We start from the raw sequence: 21,141 nt of genomic DNA, 5'->3' as shown, positions 1-21,141 counted from the left end.
CATAAATTAAGCCCTCAAGTCGCTTTTTGTGCTAGAATTTCACATATTTTTTCTAACAGATTACATACACATAGCTTTGCTGATGAACAAAGAAGACAAATTAAAAATTCAAAATTTATAAAAAGATTCCTTTTAAGTACAATTTTTATTTCTGCTGGCAAATGTTGAGTAAATGTAAATACCCTTTGCCTCAAGAAGCAGAAAAAACGCAACCAAAATCAGTAAGGATGGGGTGAAAGGCTTGTCGTAGTGTCAGTTGAGGATTTCGGATGAAGACGAGCTCAGGATCCCGGCATTTGCTTCACTTTTCTTTTGAGCCACCACCTCTTTTTTCGCCCAGGACTCAAGTTGAACTGCAAGTGGAGCTCGAGTGCCAGTTTAAAGCAATAAAAGCTCGGGCTTCTGCCGACTTTTGTTAACCCGCTCTCGGTCCTTCAAGACCCAACCACTCTATATTGCCCTCCCGTTCTTGACTTTGATGACCGTGCAGCTGAAAACAACAAAAGAATCAAACAAAACAGCGAAAAGCCAAGAATTTCGCTGTTGTTTCAATGCCCGAAATTGCGCTGCCAAGTATGCAATGCTTTCGAGCTGGTGAGTTTTCTCGATTTGTACAAACCAATTGCCGATTTACGGGATCTACTAGTACTCCCCACACAGATAGAACAAAATAGCTCAGTAATGATTGGGAAAAAATAAGAGGGACTTTAAAACCACTTAAAAGGGTTCTCAAAAGTATGCAACAATTTATTTTGAGTCCAAAATACATCATACTGTTTTGCAGCATACTTTTAGACACCTTTTTAAATGGCATAAAAAAGTTCTATATAAACATTTTTCAAAGCCTGTTCTATTTCCTTAAATGTTTTCCAATTTTTTTTATTTTTTAATATCATGAAGATTCGTCGCGGTGTACTCCAAAGTCCGGAAACCGGAAGAGCCCATTCCGAACAATACGAATCACGCAGCGGGTTACGCAGTGCCAAACATTTTTATTTCAAGTGCCTCGCTCTATTCGCCATATTGAATTGCAGCGCATTGCGTTTGATTCAATTCAGGTTGTTTTCCGTGTTGGCTTTTAACGTGGATTTCAATTAGTGCTCTTCCTGATATCATTTTCTCCTAGTTAGGGTGTCGATGTCCGGTTGGAAAGTCCGGGAATTTCAGTTGGCAGCGTTTGAGTGATTAAATTTCTATTGAGCTGAAGTTGATTTGATTGGGTTGTGAAAAGGAACCGAAGTGCATTTGGCATCAAACGCACTGACATCAATTAGACGAATTGGTAGCTTAACTATAAAGATCATATGGAACATGTTATTATGCCTAGTACTAAAAAGATTCAGTTCGTTCTAAACCCAAACTTAAATTTTCCAATCATATTGAATTGCCATCTAGACTCTTTTCCCTTTCGAAGTCAATTCAATACAAATTAATTTTGGGCATATTGAATAACTCGGTTAGCCAAATCACGGGGGTAATCATAAATTTTCGGTTATCCATTAAATTTGTTGGTTGCTCGCTCGGTTGGTTTGTTATTCCTGTTGATTAGATTTAGCTTTTGTTTTCGGTTTCTATCTGCAATCCCTGTGTATTTTATTTCATTTCTTTTTATTTGTTTCGTATGATTTTGTGGCTTTTGCAAATACACAAAACGAAATGCAAAAATTAACAATTGGAAGCATATTAACCGCATCAATTTCCGCACAGCAACGGTGGCAAAAACAAAGAGCACACAGATCATTAAACATACATTCACACAGATACTCCCACACACACACAGACACACACTCACCTTCCACATTATTTATTGCGCCATGGGGCCAAGCCACAACTTTCGACAAATTTTTTGGCAAAACATTTTACGTAATAAATTTATTTTAATTACAACGCCAAAAGTGTGGCGTCGCATGGGCGGTGGGCGGTGGGAAGAGCCAAAAGGGGGGTTGTTTGGCTGGTGCTGTTTGCTGTGTGTGGTTGGTAATGAATGCGCTTCAATTAAATGAAATATTCATAGGCATAAATACAAGAGCAGGCGAAAATGAGGAGGGGTGGGAGGTCGCGGGAAGCTTCAGGTAGCTCTACAGGCTACCGACTACAGACTACAGGCTACAGCTTCCTGCCAGCGAAACGCATCTTATTTGGCCGGGAAACATGTTTTATGGGCCAACAAAAGCCATTGGACTATCATCACGATGGTTTTGCAGGCGGGGAAAAGGAGGAAAACTGGGTTTTGGGGTTGCCAAGGGGTCAACATTAACTGCGTTTACAGTGGGTGGACTTGTAATTAAATCACAGCGATCTTGGCATACTCTAAAAGCTATGACTATTATTTAATAATTTTTGGGAAATTATTTCACAGCGAAGAAGATAATTATATTAAATATCACATATGGATTTTGAAAGTCCACTGAAAAATAACTTTACTGCAAAGTCTTTAATATTAAATTAGAGATGTATATTTATAGGTATCTATACATTATTTAAAATAAATAAATATAACATTTTTATGTCATATTGAATATGCTGTTAAATGAACTTAAGAATAAATCATAAGTGCAAATATTTGTTATGGTACTACTTATTTTACTAAAATCGTTTACCTTCTAAAATAAATAAATTTATGATTTCTCTCATATTTTTCCAGTTCCTACATTTTTTGCTTATTTTTATTAATTTTAAAATTCATTTAAAAATTAAAAGGTTGCTTTGTATCTGCAAAAACCCCTGTGAAAGTATTTCCCATAGCTACAGCCTCGAAAAAAACGATGAACAAAAGTAAAGTCGGGAAACTCATTGCCAGGCCATTGGAGCCGTTTTGCAGCTTGTTAATTACGGCCTGGCCAAAATGGTTTGCTGAAAGGCGGGGCGCCAAATGGGGAAAAGTGGGTGGAAAATAGCGAGGAAAATCAGCCTGAAGAGGAAAATGGGCAGGGATCCGCGTGTAATGCATCTTTTCAAACAATTTACCAATTTGGCCCGCCTGTCTTTCTGTGTGACCAACTGGCCCTGCTCATAAAATGTTTATTAGGTAATGAAACATAACAACAAGCGGTCAGACATAAGGCTCAAACGACCGTGTCACATTTTGCGAAAGGAAACCGAAAAGCGTTAATTGAGTTTCATGGGGTGGCGCCGTAGAGCCGTAGAGGGAAAAATCTGAAAGCCGGGAAAGCTGTGCGGAAAATGCATTGCGGCTTTCGCGAGCAGATACATTTTCGCGCCACGCCACACGCATTCAGAATGCATCAGAAACGCATCGGAAAGTATTTTATTGTGTGCCAGACGAACGAGCGAGGATTTCCACAACCACTTGACTCGGAAAATGCTGAAAATGTATTTATGCAAAAGTCGCAATTGTCAGAGGCAAGTCAAAGTGCATAGAGTGTCGCCTCAAATCAGCGAAAAGGGGGAATATTTTGCGAAAAGTCTCGCACCTCGTCGCATGTGAAGTGTTTTGGCATTTGAACCGGGTTTTCGAGATGGCAGCGTTCAACACGCTTCAAGTCACACACAATATCGATGGATGGGATATAGATGCATAGGATATAATGCGGATAAAATATGGCTAAGGATATATAGAAATAAAATCAAAATAAATTCGAGTGCAAACGGCCCATTCAGCAGCGCATTATGCTGATTGAATGCAAATGTATTTGGAGCGAATTTCTATAAATATAAAAATATAATGCAAGCATTCGTCTGACCCCAATCTAAAATTCCAAATGAAAATGGGGGCTTAAAAGAAACCAACCCATCTCTCTTATTTTTTCTGCAAATTAATAGCTTAGTGGATCATCCCCCGCTCACACACGCATTAATTAATTTAAATTGCATATTTCACCATTATTTATTAATGAGCTTAAATCGCACTAAACGCAAATCGATTTTTGTCTCTCTCGTTGCAGCGGATATAATACAGGATTTGGCAAATTAAACTAATTGCCAGTTAAGAGCAGCAACCCGCAACAAAACGGCAACAAAATACATTTTGACATAAGCATTTAAGTAAGTAAATAGCAAAAAAATAAACACATAAAAAATTTAAATTTCTAGCTGTTTAAGTGGCGTAAAAATTGCTGGCAATGCAAACGTAAAAAGCAAATTAAGAGAAAGCTTGCCTATTTCGACCAAAACCAAAAAAAATGCTGTAAATGTGAAAAATCTACAGAAATACCAAAAATAAGAAATAAGTAAAAATACAAGTATTTTAGGAAATACCCAAAGATATAGAAAACAAAAATAAAATTCTCAAGCTCTTTATTTTGTTATTACTCGTACAAAAAAAAAAGCTGTAGGGATATGAAAAAAATGGTGACTATTTTAATGAAGAAATTTACCGATTTAGTTTTCTGAAGATAAATATTATAATTATTTATTTAAAATCAGCTTTTAGTCCTGGGCATTGATGCATATTCTTGTTTTCTTTATTTATAAATACATAATAAATTAAATAACGTGTTAGTTTGTCGATGTTTTGCCATCTTTATTTTAGGTTCTTTCGGCGCACTTCGACTTTTGAAATTGGCTTTAAAACCATTATTTGTAAAAGTCGTTTCAAAAATATTACATAATTTCGTAAAAAATTTTAATATAATTTCCAAAGCCACCACCGCATATTTTATTTATATTTAAATAATAGCGAATTCCATATTTTGTCGATCGTGTGGCCAAAATATTGAGGTCCATGGTGACAAACTGCAAAAATACCGCCATGTTATTCTGGTCAAATCATTGTTAAACCGACAGCCAAACACAAAAGCCACCTTTTGAGGTTTCTATTGCCTTTTTTAGGGCCGTTCTGCTGAATATGGAAATTGTGTTCGTTTAAATCAAATAAAAGAGACAAAATGTTCATTTAATTGCTTTTCCACCCGGCCAGGTCAAAATAAACCAATGGCCAATAAAAATCAAACTTCGACACAATGCGAAAAAAGGGGAAAGGTTGGCAAAAGTTTTCGACTCCTCATTAGCTTTTGTCTCCATTGGGGCATTAAATTGGAACGAATATTTGTTTGCTCAACTCGACTAATTGCGCTGCTAATTTCAATTGTTCGCATTGTCGGCGGGCAATAATAATGCAAAAATTGTAATTACAAATTAACAATTGGTCGTCTGGGTCCCTCGGTGACCCAAAATTAGATTGTGTAAATTTGCAAATTAATTTGCCATTGCACAAAGCCCCCGGTGCAACTCAGTTCGGCAAAATCAGAGCACAAAATATCAATTTATTTACTGTGCCATCTGTAAATAGTAGACACGGACACTGAGTCATTTAATTGCAACTGCAACCAACTTTTAAACTAAGCGCTGCCAGTCAAAAGTCCAAGTGAGTTGCATTTACATTTAAACTAGATAAAAAAATATTTACACAGCGACATACAAAACCGCAAAATATGGAAATTACAATAGAAAAACTATCTTTTAGCATAAAGAGAGCAAATCTTTCAAATAAAATCATAATAGCCGGAAAAGAGAATAATCAACAGACAGCAAAACGAATTCAATTTAAATGTTAAGCTGCGGGGAGTTTCAGAATGCTTTTGTTTTATGAACCAAAATTGAGTGAAAAGTTCATTACAGATACTTTTTCGGTTGTTATTTACTTTTCGCCTTCATTCGTGAAAAGTGATTACCGAAAAATCATCAGCCAAACTTTTACAAAACTTTCACCCGACTTGAGGGTGGAATACGGTTATTATAAATATTGATTCGGCTGCCCTTCTTTTTTGCACTCCGAAAGTAATAAAATTTATTAAATTTGTAGCCATCAAAACGGGTTGTAAAACATTTAGTTGTACAGATTTTTCGCTTGTTTCCCAATTTAAAACCAAACCTTTTAGCACTCAGTGATATAGTAAAAAACAAAGCAAAACACAGAATATTTAATTGCACATAGAGGGGGAAATATCTTTAATCCAATACTTGTTCAGCTCCGTTATGAAATATTCAAGTAATAAATCCACATAATTGAAGCATTTATTTTGGTGTTAGGCAAACAAAAAAAGAGTAATGTAAAAGAGAAAAGCATCAGTATTTTTTGGGAATGTTTGCGCAACAAATTATGCATGGAAATAAAGTTAAGTAAATTAACTTAAATGTTTCAATGAAAGTTGCGCATGCATAGACCTCTCCTAGCAATGGAAACCAATTAAATGGATAATTAAATTTTAAGAATATTGTACATACTTAAACAGAGTAAACCAAAGATATAGATATTCTATGTAAACAGTTTAATTCGAAATAAATATGTTAAAATATGGTCAATAATATTAAAAAAGAGTAGCTAATAAGAACTCCATTTTTGAGTGTGTTTGTGTGGCTCTGAGTAAAACACATTACATTTTCACTTTAAAAGAAATCATTTCTGGTTTTACTTAAAAGTATGTATTATATAAATTAAATTTAGAATTAGTTTATATTTTCAGTTTAGTCCCCAAACAAACTCAGACCGCAAAAGCATTTTTCCATTATCCACCTAGATATAAACCAAAATGTACTTGTAATCCAAAACCAAAAGAGATCAAAATAGTCGATAAACCTTAGTCTAAGTCTGAATCTTAGTTAAACTGTCCATTTTGTCAATGTGCGTTTTATTGTTTCCACTTAAACTAAATGTAAACTATTAAAAACTGTTCTCCAAATGAAAACTGAGACAACGGAAATGTTCACGCCAGGCGATTGTAACATTTTACTGTCATTTTTATTGCAAAACCAAACAAGAATTAAACTAATTTTAAATGTAAACCTAGACCGTAATGATATACGATATTATACAATGTAAAACAGAATATACGATAATTATAAAGTAAATAAAATGAAAATTAAACCAAACAGTTTGTCTACACCGTTCGATTGGGTTAGGCCTGCCAAATTCTGTCAAAATTTGTGTTTTCTTCTCGTTATTTTTTTTTTCCAACATTTTTTGGTCAAAATGATAAGATACAAAGTCGAGGAGTGCGGTCCGATTCTTCTGGTCATAGCCATCACTTTGTTTGCACTTCTGCACTGGGGCATTCGTGTTACAATTAAGCCCAAAATATCAAGCACCCCGAAAAATGCAATAAAAAGCGGTGTAAACAACAGGAGGAGGAAAGGCGTGTCCGCCGTGCAGGTAAATTGAAAAATGTTTGCAATTGTTTTTACCATATTTCCTCTTTTTTCGGGGCTTACAATTAAGGTGGAATACAATTGGGTTCGTGAGGGGGATACTCCTACAAAGGACTCGTTTTTGTTTCAAGGGAATTGGGCTCTCGAAAATGTTGTACCTATTTCAGAGATATTTAAAAATAAATATAATGTAGGAATAATACTTGAAAATTACAGGTTTTATTTTAATTGATTTTTTTTTACAACATAATAAATACTATTTAATCGAAAAAGAGGGAACAGCTGTACAAAATGGAAACTCAAAGAAAAAATCGAAGTACTAATAATAAAATATTTTTAAGCCCATTTTAAATAAAATAATATGCAGTAAATAAACTCAATTTTCTCTTTTTAAAGGCCCCATTTAAGGATAAATCTATTTGTTATATAATTTGTATTATTTTTTGTCAGCTTGGCAACCCTGACCACCGCTGTGCGCCTGTGTGCGTGCTTTCGCGTGTCAGTCTGCATGTGTGTGTAAGTTTGCGCTGCTGGCAAACCGCAAAATGGTGACATTGTGCAAATAAAAAACAATTTACGATAAACATCAAATTTCCACAAATTACCTTATATTTTACGTGAGTTGCGAAACAGATTGTAAAAAACAAAAGCACACACAAACCGAGGGAAAGTGAAAAAGAAAACCGCGATTCGCAGATTTTACACTGCGCTGAACATTTTTTGTTTTTCGCCATTGTTTGGAAAGTGGGGAAAATTGGGGGATGGAGATTTAGGGGCGAGGTTAAGGGAGCTGAGGCGCCACTTTAAACGTGCCACACGCCTCCACTTAAATTTCGAAATTTGCAATTATTTTTATTGCTTGCCATTTTGCTCGTCTGATGCTTTTTCCAGTTTTTTCACCCCCAAGGTGCAAAGGGGGCTTACGGGGCGCAGAGTAGGGGTCGTAGGCCATTTGTGAAGGACCCTTCATAAATTTCCACAACGCAGAAGAAGAAAAATTTTTTCTTTATTCAGGGAAAATAAATATAAATGCTTGTTAAGCATGTGGCGCTGTATGTTTGTGCTTGAAATGCATTATATGATTTTCTAGAACTGTAAGTGATTAACGGAAGGACATCCAAATCACAAGTACTTACACAGTTTAAATAAAAAAACCGTATTTTTAGATTCGTCGAAGTTAGAAATTAATTTGAGCTATTTCTAGTTAACTGTTTATTATTGCTTATTTATTAAGCCATTGACAAACAAAATCTATAAACATAAGCCAATATAAATTTATTGTAACCCTTAAGTTATTCAGTTAAGTGGTTTTTTTTTCACTTTTAATATTTAGAAATATTTCACAATTTTTTTTAGTTTCTGAATTAGTAATAATGATGAATTTCTAAATTTGAGTACATAAAATATATTTGTATAATCTAGAATGTTAATAGTACACTTAGAACTAAAACAGTGTCATATTTACGTTTATTGCCAAGAAACCCCGCATTAAATTGAAAAACACATATAAAAACACCTCAGCGGTAACTTTTTACTTGCCCCCTTTTAAACACGCTTGTGTTGTGATTTCCAAGGCAACAGAAAAGTGCACCCGTCTTGAAATTTCTCGGGCAGGAGGAGAGGTTTCTTAGCCAGTTTTCCCATTCCGAAAAATCCCCACCGGAAATCCCCCGCCTGTCCCCCTAATTGATGTCGCCAGGTGTCGTCGCACCCCCATAAACACGGCTCAACGGCAAAAACAGAAGAAGTCCCGAAGAGCCAGTTCAATGGCCGAATTCTTGGCCAGAGGGCCAATAATTAGGAGTGTCTTTAAGCCAGGGCTAAAAAATGATAAGCGGGCTGCAAAGTAGACAGCGGACATAGCCAACTCAAATAGGCAGAGGGAGAAACGTGGCCTTGACTGTGTTGACTTGCTGGCCAATGTAATTAGAGAGCATTAGGATTATACCGAATGTTCTCAAGAAGCGGATAACGAAGTGCTACACAGAGAGAAACAAGTGTAGCAAACTAGGCCAGCTGGGCACTTAAAACACAAAAGTATTTTGCATGCTATCAATTTTTTTACAAAGCTTAGTTTATTATTCAATTTCAGCTCACAGATGTGCAATAATTAGGTTATTACAAAAAAATCTACATTTAAATTGCCCTTTAAAAATCAAATATTATTTACTGTGCAAAAGAAACACTGGAATAAGTCAACTAAAACTTGGCCAAAGGCAAAGTGGGGAGAGGACCAGAAAATGTGGTAAACTTTTTGCTGTTTCGGCGTAAACAAAAATAAATCAATTTCTCGGTGCGTACAATTGCTGAGATAGTAGATAGGACTGCGTCCATAACGACAGGACAGGCCAACAGGATAAATCCGGAGACCAGAGAGTCACGTCAATGGCCCGCGGGCCCAAGGAATGGAAATTTCAGTAGACAGCCCGCATTTTTCCTTGGGTTCTTTTATTCAAATATTCAAAATACAACGAAAGTGGGATAACATTTACACGGAGTATGTGTATGAGGAGCTATTTATCCCTGGGACCTTGTTGATTGCATTGAGAACTACGGTTGTTTTTATTTTTGTCCAGCCGGGGGCTATCCTGAATGTTTAAGCTACACAGAGAGAATTCTGACGTTCTGATCTGAGTTGAAAATGTTCTTAAAATGAGAACGGCATTTTTTGAGCTCAAAATGTTCTCTTTGTGATTGAATCAAGTTGAATTTGTACTTAAAATTTGGTTAAACCAAAATTGTTCTCAAATCAAGAACGAAATGTTATACATTTATCACGTGGTTCTTAAATCAATTTCAATTTCTTCTCAGAAACCCAATAATCTCAATATGTTCTTAAAGTAAGAACGGAAGGGACAAAAAATAGAACGAAAAGTGAGTTGCATTTCGACTTGAAATGGTGTGTTGCGGATTTTTTATAACGCGTTAGTATCTTTCGGTTAACAGCCAGCACGCGTTAGACCCTTCTACTTTGCTCTTCTTCTTCTGAACCATTCGGCTGGCACATTTCATCAGCGTTTCGATTGGTTTGCAAAAGTTTAAAGTTAAAGTAATGGAAAGTGAAAGTGACGAGCAGTTGTCAAAGTTCCTGGAGGATATTAAAATGGAGTCCGTAAGGAAATTCCTTGAAGGTTAGTATAAATTCCTAAGTTCATCAGCTCTTTTACTCTCATTTTTTGTGCTAAAATAAACGTACGTATGTATGTATGTATGGTATGTACACATGTTCGTATAAGTGTTTGCTTTTATACGGAAATTTGGCTGCAATTAAGTGCAAGTGTTTTTTAAAGAATTCGGAAAAGACAAATTCGTTCGTCTCCACGTGTGTTTATACTTACATACATACATAACCACTTATTTATACATATGTATGTAAATATATACAGAAACATAAAAAGTTGTAGATTTAGTTCTGGTTAATGAAAATGTATTTATAATTTGCCAGCAATCAGAAACTACAATTTTTGATAGCCATTATAGAGCGTATGAAATATTAAATGAAAATGAAGACTCACCTATTCTTATTAAAAATATAATTTCTTTCTCTAGTGCACCCTTACACAAATACTTATTAAATAATAAAAAACATTACCTTAGATTTAAATATTTATAAGCTTGTATATATACCTTAATGTTATAAGAGATTTAAGCCTGTAATTAATCACATATTATATACATATCCCATATATATTACAATTCAATAAAAGTAAAAAACTATTACAAGCCAAATATTATTATTTTAGCGTTTTTTTGGGAAGGGTATTCAATCTAGTATTTAGCTTATTTCAAGAACGATTTGAGCTCATTTTTTCCTTTTACAAGTCTAAAATGTTCTTCTTTTGATCCCAAATTCAAATAAAATCAATATCAAAATGTTATTATATTGATCCAAATATGTTCTTAAATTAAAACCAAAATCAACTTGAAAATATAACGAAATCATCTCATTTCACTTTTTTAGTTCCTACCATTTCGTTCTAGAATCAAGAACATTCGGATCAAAATAAGAACATTTGTGCTTACACGGTTTTTAAGAACGAATGTGATCAATTCAATCACAATGTTCTTGGTTTTTCCTCTCTGTGTAGGTTTGGAAAAAATACACAAGATGTGTTGAACAAATAGTACGTAATGGTATGTAAGGGAAACCTTTACAATAAATGTATTATCCTTAGTAATTCTATAAATTTACACTTTAATCTCAACTATAAAAATGTATAAAAGTATTTGCTGGACTAGATTTCAGGACTCAAAATATATTTTTGCATACTTTTAGACACCTTTAAAAGTAATTTTAAAGCCGTAGTGAGCGACAAAGCGATTAAAGTCCCCGAGTCCATTTTTAAATATTTTACTTGGATAAGACGACTATATAGATATCATTTGCTACAACCCCAATCAAATTACACGTATGCATGTCTTGAACAGAAACCTAATTTGAATGGCAGTGGAGCGGGTGAAATGTAGTTAACTTTCAGTCGATGTTAGGTTTTTAGCTCCCTTCTGTAACCCCTGTTTAACCCTCTATTGCCCCCGACCCCTTACCATTACTTCTTATTCCCCGGGTTCTTGTCGCTATTTCTGCTGTTCCTGCTGTTGCCTCGCATTCTCATTGACAAGTTTAATTGATGGGCGTCAGCGTCAGCTTTTGGCTTCAGTTCGATGGAGTTTGGGGAAAAGGCCATGGCCAAGACACCACCCGAAATCCTCACCCGCCCGTACAGTACACCCTCGATTACCGGAATGGCGACGCGACAAAACCGCAGAATCTAATTTGGCACAAACCACCAAAGCAATTAAAGTTGCAGCACTGCAAACGGTGTCCAATGCGAATGTTCCCGATCTGTCTGTCTCTTTTCCCCCAAGTGCTTGGCTGTGTGTGTGGGGGTGTAAGGGTGTGGGTGCGACCCTGTGTCGGTAAAGGGTCATTGGGGGCGATCCAGAAAAAATTACTACAAGTGGGTACTTTCAGCCGGATGTTAAAGGTCTGAATGTCCAGTTTTTGTCAATTAAAATCGTTGTTTTTTCGTTTTTACATCTCTTAAAGGTTGCCTAAAAGTAGGCAGTAAAAATACCATATCTATTTGCATAATTTTAGACACCTTTGTAAGCTATTTTAGAACTCCAGTGATCTCCGCCCGCTCGCCAATTCGAAAATAGTTTTCACAGTGGAAATTAACTCAACGCAAATAAAAATTAGAGCCACTTGTATCTACAAAATGTCCAAAATGTGTTTTCGCACCAACCAGGATACATTTTGGTAACCTGTCTCTGGCATTTTTGGGCTAACATGTGGTTGTGGTGGCTGTTGGATTGGGTTGGCAGGGATATAATTTAAAATAATTTTCATTTCGTCGCAACACGGTAATTTCCTTTTTTTTTGGTCAAACTTTTGCGTTGATTTTCGGAGAGCCCTAAAAGTGGTCTCTGCAAAATTGCGGTTGCATTTCTGCTGATTTTTCGGGGGACACGCAATTTCAGCTGTGGAAGTCAATTTTCTAGTGCTGAGTGATCAAGCTTCGTTCCGCATTCAAGGTTTTGCTTTAAGGATTTTAAACGAATCGTTGGATAGGCAATGGCAATTTTCCCCAAAAAGGTAGTGTTTCAGGAGCGAACTATTGGATCGAAAAATGTGATTAAATTTTAGAGTTTAGCTCACTCAGAACCTTTATGATTGCTATTCCTGAAAAGTTAATCGCGATATTTTTGGGCATATGTGTTCAAGTGGTTTACGCTGATTTCCCTTTCCTTTCGGTCAAGCCTGATTATAAAGGCCAAACACGCCTTTCATTAGGTCCGCAGCCCACCGGCCATTTTGATTCACCGCCCACGTTTGTGACCCCTTTTAGCCAATTCCGTGCAATTTCACGCTATCATCTCTAGAGCAACAGCCGCCGGTGCACTCGAGCGCCATCTGCAGGCTACCATCGTCCCACTTGCAACAAGCCAAAATTCGCAACACAGCGAACAAAATAAACTTTTAATGAAATAAGGGAATTACAAATAATTAAACGTTTAGCATTTTAATAAAAAGAAGAACAATTTAAAATTTCCCTTATTTTTAAGGTAATCTGATATTTTATACTCAAAAAATGAGTGCTTGTTTGTTAGAAATGCGAAATGGAAATGGGTATGCAACATTCAGTTTATGAACCTGTTTTTTTATGATTAATATACCATTATAGCAAATTAAAAAATTAACTGAAATATTTTCAAAAGTAAAATTCTAAAAGCGTATTAAAATTGTGGTTTTTCTCAGTGTACCCCCAGCACAGCAGTGTTCCAATCGCTGGAGTTTTCTCATTGTCGCATTGCTTTTTATTGACCATAACTGACTTTGTCATGGCATCGAAAGGGGGTTAGAGACTGGGCGAAATGGGGGTCCGAAAGGGGGGCGTTTTAGGTGCCCCTGGAGCGTATTGGATGCTCCGGCCAGATGATGATTGTTGTTGCCATTGTTGCTGTTTGTGCTTGGCTCAGACGTTGCTCATACGCCCTGTTGCGGCGACATTTTGCCCACTGCCAGAAAGCGCAGTTAGTGCAACATAGTTGTGTTCACTGCACCTGCGTGTGGGTGACAGGGGCGCACGAAAAGGCCATTTTTGTTTAACGGAATATAGAAGTTTAGCTCAACTAAGAATTAAAGTTTTAACAACACCTTTCTGTGGATATATCACTTGTTATGATCTCTCAAAATATGCATTTTTTGGGTATATGAAAAGGTTTTTTCACAAGGTGCCCTTCGTTACTATGTGTACTTCCACGCGATAATATGTAATATTCCTTTACAGAAAGAAATGACTTTTTAACAAAGTTTGTATAATTACATCCTGTTGGGCAAGTTTATTCCAACAATCTAAGACCCCTTCTATGCGCCGCCATTGGATCTTTCAAATTTGTGGGCCGCTTCGCCGGCAGCTTTGCGTTGCCTTTTGGCATTAAACTTTACGTCGACGGCACAAGTTGCCTTCAAGTTTAGCTTTGATGATTCCGTTACCTGCACTCCTGTCTTTGGCGACTTTTTCCGCATCCTTCGGGTGTATCTTTTGTTGGAGGTGCGTGTGTGTACCTGTGTGTCCCCGGCGTCTGGCAATTTGTCAAACAATGTGTCAAAATGCATTCCCAGGGCCTCCGCACACCGAAGATGTCGTGTAAAATTAATTAAAATCCCAGCCAGTCCCAAAACCCCAGATCCAGATCCAAGTTGCAACATTTTGAGCAGCGAACTTTGCGTGGCATCCCTTCGCATCCTCCCACTTGCCATCTTTCCACTCCCCAGCATGCATTAGATCCAATTAAATTGGGAAATCTTTCATGAGCTAATTAAAAAGGCTTTGCCGTAGCTGTGATTCTCCCTTCGTTAGTGAAGCAAATCGCATCTGAGTCGGCTAATGAGTTACGAAATGCATAAATCTAATCGGATTGCGAGAACGTGACCCCCGGCAAAGCATGTCCAGTTGTCATTCCGTCACTCGGTCCATTTGTCCATCCGTAAGTTCGCTTCTTATCAAAGTGCCCAGGCACCAATAAACGGCTTATCAGCTGAGCACTAGTAGCTACAACTGCGATATTCTGTACACACTCAGAAAATCATCACCAAAATACTTTAATAAGTGCTGAATGAAAATGTAATCACATGTTTTGTATAGTTAGTAAGTTGTGTTGAAATAAAATTCATTCTAAGCCACTTGTCTGAATGAAAATAAAGTATCTTAAGTCATATGCGTTTTTTGCAGTGCACTATATACACATGCTCATGACCCACAAAAACAAACAAGAAATGTGCGAAAAGTCGCAAAAAATTAACGCCTCAACGGAGAATAACAAAAATACCATAAAAACAAAAGCAAAGATAAAGAGTAATACGATTTAAATGCTCTAACCAAAAGAGGGTATAATGTCTATTATTTTCTACATGATTTGAGGTATTTGCATTTCAGAAATTGTTGGATACCTTCCAAAATAAATACTAATTTGTGACGTTTAAAAATTGAAATTAATTTGGTATTTAAGTTTTAATGTTTTAACATTTTAATTAAATTGTTGGTTCTAAAAAAGTATATCTTTAGAATTACATTTTCTTTATTATCAGCACCAATTCTTTTGGAGTACTTCCCCAAAAGCTTTTACCGCGATAACAGCCTATTTTTATGGTTTTATATCTATTGTGCAAACATAAGAAAATCAGAAATAAGGTGACCAGCAGCGAAACCTACGAGGGCAAACAATAAAATAGGTACCATTCGAAATGTTACATCATCGTTTGAGATGTGGGAACTCTTCTTTAAAATTCCCCTCCTTAATCATTCATTCAAGCCGACCTAAGCATTTTATTGTCGCATTTATAAATGAGTAAATAGAATTGTATTTTTATGTATGCAAAGGCCGTTTATTCGCACTGCCCAAAGGTTGAAAAGAGAATGGAGAGCCGAAACAAGAGAGGTGGGCTTGATAAGCTATGCTACACTGCAAGAAAGACTTATACCTACCATTTAAGTTAAAAATAAAATACATTTTTAAGGAGATCTTTGTGATTTGTATTTTTGATGCCTTCTACGATTTTTTACCATTTAGTTTTCTTTTGAATTTGGATAATATATACCACAAGAACACAAGGTTTGGTCTAAAGAAAAAAGAAACCTACGATGATAAAATCATAGTTGAGTATTTTACAAATAAATATAAGTACGTAGTAGAAACATTGTATTTTTAATTTAACAATACTTACTTGAAACTTTTGGAAAATATATAGAATAAAAAGATTATGATTTAACTTCTACTTATAAAGTGTGCGTTAGTTATATTAATATTCTGATTCTTCTGTTAGATTCTGTTAGGTACATTTTTCTCTATGTAGACCACGGATAAACCGCAGCGGCAGAAGCCGTGCTATCGATGCCCAAAGCCCCCCACAGAAGCTTGCCCGGAAAAGCTCATAAAATCACAATTGCAATTGCCCGGGGACCAGTCGCATTCGCATTCGTATTTGTATTTGTGGGCTCCACTGTTGTATATCCGTGTGCGATTTGCGAGTCGGTTGATTGTGCCGGGACAATGACTCATGGCGAGTGACCCGATATCGTAACCCCGACATTAAGTCCCCAATTCCCGGCGTTGCTAATGAGCCGACGGACTCGATTTGCCTGACCGAGATCTGAGCTACAATTATAGGGGATCTCTATCTGAATTAAAACCACCGGACAGCAAAGTGACTAATGGAGAGTGACTGAAGCTGCTCGTAAATAAATCTGAAGTCACAAAGGGGGATAACATCTGGAATTGTGTTATGCATAATATTAAGAACTAAGGATAATGATTTTACACAATGAAAAATGTAACTGGAATGCCATGGCTTAATTGATCTGATTTGAGGTTTATTTTTAGGTTTTCTTTGCACAAATGTCTTATTTTTACCCTCTTAGAACTCCAAGTTTTTCTATTAGGTCTTTTTTCGAACTTTAATGTTGATATTCTCTTAATATTATATATTACTTTGTGTATGACCTGCAGACTCCTTTTTTAATCTTAAAATAACTAAAAAAATACTAACTATTATTAATTTTAATTAATCTAAAATTATTTCTATATTTTCCAAGTATATTTTTATATAATCTCAAATCAAATCCATGGAAAAATCAAAATATTTTTTCCCCATGTGCTGAACCTGTAGCGAAGGGTATTGGAAAGTCCGAAAAGCCCACAACCCTTGCCAAAATCTGAAAAGTAATAAACAAAGGCATAACACGGGCGCTCAGCTGTTATCAGGCCGAGTTCTCTGGTTCTCTCCCCCGAAATACTGGGGTTCTCCGACTATTCTCTCTCGTGGAGACGGGTTCTCGGGTTTCGCCGGAGCCTCAGTCAGTGTGCCATCGATTTTTCCCGCTGGAGCCTCGTGTTTCTCCACGGTTTATTTGTTGTCCTAGGACCGTGAGTCAGCTGATGGCGCTCGGTTTTCCCTTCGGCTGCCGATTTGTTGTGACACTTCATCTGACAGCTGCAGTTGCATTTTCCTCGCTTTCCCTGCATTTTGCAATTAAATAGTGAATATACTGGTATAATGAGCCAGAGAAAAGCCACAAATTCGAGGCGGAAACGGATATTGTCGGATCCCGAGACCAAACAGTGGAAATCCAAGTGAAACCGAAGTGCGGAAATAGAAAACCTCACGAAACTGACGCATTAGCACACAAAAAAAAAAAAACATCCCCGCAACACAATCAAAATAAAAATATAAGAAAAAGCGAGTGAAAGAGAAAAATTTAAGTTTGCCGCGCCCGTGAGGAAAAACACAAAAAAAGAAAGCAGATTTGTCCAGCAAATTGCTCCGGAAACAAGAGAGGTACTGGTACTGCCCTCCCTTTTCAACTGGTGGGCGTGAGTTTTAGATGCGTAAGCTTTCGCCTTACCTTTATGTATATATGTGTGTACTTTTGTGGGCCTTACTTTCACTTTCATTTCACACAAATTGCACAAAATTGCGCTTTTGACACAATTAAGAAAATGTGTTTCGCGTGCTTTTCCTTTGGAAAGGCCTCTTTTCACTTCCCTCGCCACTTTTCCCCTCATTACACTTCATGTTTTTACTTTTTTCATAATTGAATACTGATTTGCGTGAAGGACAGCGAACATTTAAGAGCTGAGAGGCAAAGAAAATAAACACTCCTATACACCCTGAAATGCCACTTACTTTTAGGAATATTAAATAAATTCTAAATGATTATTAAAGTACAGAATATGAACCTAAGTAAATAAATATTTAATTAAATATTTAAAAAGAGATTTTTAGGTTGTGGAATTTTATTCTATGTTACAATTATTTTTTAAATTCCTTAGAGTAATAATTTAATTTAAGAGGGTGTTAAAATTCTGGTCCTGCCGCTACTCGAAAAGGACATCAAATAAGAAAGCAGAAACTGAAAATGAGTCACGTGGGCGGACAACAGCCAGCAATTTATTGCTGCCAATTAATTTTGGTGAACAATTCCTAACACCTCTCCCTTTTTCCCCTTCGAGTATTTCAATTAGCCGACCATTTCGAGGCCTAATAAAAACAAGGTGGCTTCTTTGGCTACGTCCGATAAAAAATTTTCTAATTTCTTTTTATTGTGATTTATGAGAGAGCTGTGAGTTCACAGAATATATATTTTCGTCCACCTCGCTTCCGCGCTCTAAATTCCTCTTTTTCTCTCTTTCCGATTAATAAAAGTTAAAAATTTGTATGGAAGTGCGAAATATTAAGTCATTGAACTTGATTGATGGGATAGGCAAAAAAACCAAGGTGGTTTTATCGGGTGCGAGATAGCAAACAAACGTCATCAAACCTATATATTTGGGTGTAGTTAGAGATAAAAAATATGGCGAGTGGAAACGTAAAAAACTGTTCGGGATTTAGATAAGATATTACCTGGGAGGTTTTCAAATAAAAATAGGTAGTGCCATTTATGGCAGCAAATTTCACCTTAAATTCGATTTACACCTAGTGACTGGCATAAAAAACTCGTTATTCGCCACCTTAAATTTTTAATTGTTGAAAATATCTTTCCGAACCTTGAGTCAAAAAGTTTCGCAAAAATGCAAATGCATTTCAATACAGCCACAAACTTTTCCCGAATCGACCACCTGACAGATGTCCAACAAAGGTTATCCCCCGACCTTTTGTGGCACAAACCCAAATCTCTCTTTAATGATCATTATCGGTGGAAAATTTCTCGTCCAAACTTGTTAAAAAGTAAAAGTTCAATTTACAGTTGAGGGGGAAAATAAGGAGCAGATTCGCAGGGAGAACAACGATTTCTCATTCAGATGCAGCTGCAATTTCGATGGCCTCGGGTACTTTTCGACTATTGACACACAGCAACTCACAACCAGCCGCAAAGGAATCCCCCGCCACTTTCTACCATTCCCAGCAAATGAACTTGCCTTTAGAAATCAAACAACTAAAGTAGCAACTTTTGTCAACCAACGCAGACCCCTTCAGCTACCTGTGCCACTAATTCATTTCATATTTCTGCAACATTTTCGCAACCAAAAAAGTTTTTAGCTCTAGAAACGGAGACAAAAATAGGGAAAATTAGTTGTGCGGTTGACCGAATAATAAATGGTCTTCAATGATTTCTAAACAACTTTTTATTTCACTTTATTTAAACTAGAACATTTTTATTTACCTTTAAAATATAATTATTTTAGCCCTAGATATTTTAGATCAAAATATTTCAGCAAGTTATTCTTAAGTATTTTTTTACCCTTTTAACCTTAACATTTTCAATGTTTCAAGGATTCCCAAACACTCCCCTCATTAAATAAAACAAATATTGCATAGATAACCAACCACAAATATAAAATTTAAAAATTCTTGTAAACGTATTTTAAATCGTAAATTTCTCCCCTTTTTGAAATTGCGCCACCCACTTCACGAAACCCCCACGCATTCATAGAGTAAACCTGGTAAAATTGTATGAAGAAAAAATTGCTGAAAACCCGAAGCAAACAATGCGACTGATTGAAAAGTTTTTTAATTGATTTTTGTAAACTTCTTTTGCAGCACGACCACAACAACATGGGGAATTCGCAAAATCGCTCGGCGAACACCGATGAAAAGTCACCGCCAGGTGGCGCCAGTCTTCTGCGGGTGGGAGTCGCGGGCGGAGTGGGCGGGGCCCTTGTCGAAAGGCGGAACAGCCGAGTTCGCGTCCTCAGCCGTTTGATGGGCCAGAAACGCATTCGCGAGGCATTCCTACACTCGCCGAAAACGGGCTCGAGTCTAGAGGTCAATTTGGCGGGCGGCGGCGACGGAAGTTGCGATTGGACCGCAGCGGAAACGGAAGTGGAGCATAGACAATTGAATGCCAGTGCCGAACAAATCGATTTTCGTAAGTCAATTTCAAATTTCCCATAGCAGTGTACAGAGAAAAAATAAAAGGGTTTGAATGGAATTTTACAGAGTTCTTAAAAATATGTAACCTAGTTACTTATTTTAAAAGAACTCTGAAGAATACTTACAATATATAAATATATTAAAAATAAATTTTGTTTATACAACTTTATGGCTCTTTATTGAAAATAAAGATATACTACCAATTTATGTGATTTATTATAATATTGCATTTAAACTAATTTACAAAAATATGATTTGTCAAAATACAATTATATTTTACAAAAACCTGGTTTATTTTTCTCTGTGCAGTCATTTTTTGCTGTTGCTATTTATATTGTTTATTCCTTGTTGAGGACTTAACTTTATTTGTTGTTGTAATTCTGGATGTTATTGTTGGTGTGCATCAAATTCAGTTTGTCAGCTTTTCTATTTCTAAAAAAACCGTTTGCCCTTTTTTCTTTCTTGCATTTTTCAATATGCCAACTTTATTTTTACCTCTATTGTTGCTACGAATTTTTCAACTTTTATTTTTACTTTTTGTTTGGAGCCTTTTTTTAATAAAGAACTCTGCAGCCTCAGACTACAGTGCCTCCCGGAGCTGTAAGGTCAATTGTCAACTTGCTTCAATTGACATCTGGTCAACATTCATTTGGAAATCTTTTTATATTCAGTAGGAAACCCAATATGACAGCAATTAAATTTGTCAGAAATGTGAGAAGGAAATAATTGGCATTTAAATGGATAATTGTGTGCAATCGTTAGTTGCCTTAATTGTGTTCTTTCATTAATTATCAACTATATTTTCACCTAATCGATGAGTTTAATTGATGCCAGTTTAATACTTGCAATTAAAATATTTATTGTGCATTTTGCACATTGTTTCTTGAATAAAATGTGAGCTTCTGAGCTTGGAATTATACATGAAAGTAATACAATTCATAACATTTTATGTTTAATACAATTTATTTAACTACCCATCCTCGAGCTTTAAAATTATTGAAACAGACTGTCCATCAAACTCACTTCAACTCAACTTTATTGCAATTTAAGCGGAGTTTAAATAAGAATTTTTCGGAAAACTTTTACAACAACAAGAAAGCGAACAAAAAATAAACTTTTTATTGAAGTTTTTTATGAAATTTCTTTCACCCTTCCGTTTC

The 21,141-nt window shown here is 36.1% G+C and overlaps 2 protein-coding genes across 11 annotated transcripts in view; both read left to right on the top strand.

The window, feature by feature from the left end:
• Nucleotides 1-6,782, top strand: part of LOC119548336 (hemicentin-2) — a 105,001-nt gene extending 98,219 nt beyond the window's left edge. For both annotated transcript variants that reach the window (XM_037855539.1, XM_037855538.1), the window contains one exon: nt 3,906-6,782. In XM_037855539.1, the coding sequence (XP_037711467.1) occupies nt 3,906-3,934 (29 nt within the window). In that variant the 3' untranslated portion in view covers nt 3,935-6,782. The remainder of the gene's footprint in view (nt 1-3,905) is intronic.
• Nucleotides 6,783-6,847: 65 nt separating this feature from the next.
• LOC119548335 (protein cappuccino) overlaps nt 6,848-21,141 on the top strand; it is a 38,172-nt gene continuing 23,878 nt past the window's right edge. For 2 of the 9 annotated variants that reach the window (XM_037855529.1, XM_037855526.1), the window contains exons 1-2: nt 6,855-7,111; nt 19,649-19,976. In XM_037855529.1, coding sequence (XP_037711457.1) covers nt 6,932-7,111; nt 19,649-19,976 — 508 coding nt within the window. In that variant the 5' untranslated portion in view covers nt 6,855-6,931. Of the gene's footprint in view, nt 7,112-16,981; nt 17,447-19,648; nt 19,977-21,141 lie in introns of those variants that run through there. The other 7 variants (XM_037855534.1, XM_037855533.1, XM_037855536.1 and 4 more) reach the window with 6 other exon arrangements.

The sequence above is a fragment of the Drosophila subpulchrella genome, chromosome 2L, assembly GCF_014743375.2.
Source record: "Drosophila subpulchrella strain 33 F10 #4 breed RU33 chromosome 2L, RU_Dsub_v1.1 Primary Assembly, whole genome shotgun sequence".
NCBI classification, from domain to species: domain Eukaryota; kingdom Metazoa; phylum Arthropoda; class Insecta; order Diptera; family Drosophilidae; genus Drosophila; species Drosophila subpulchrella.
This window is presented reverse-complemented; position numbering and strand designations above follow the sequence as displayed.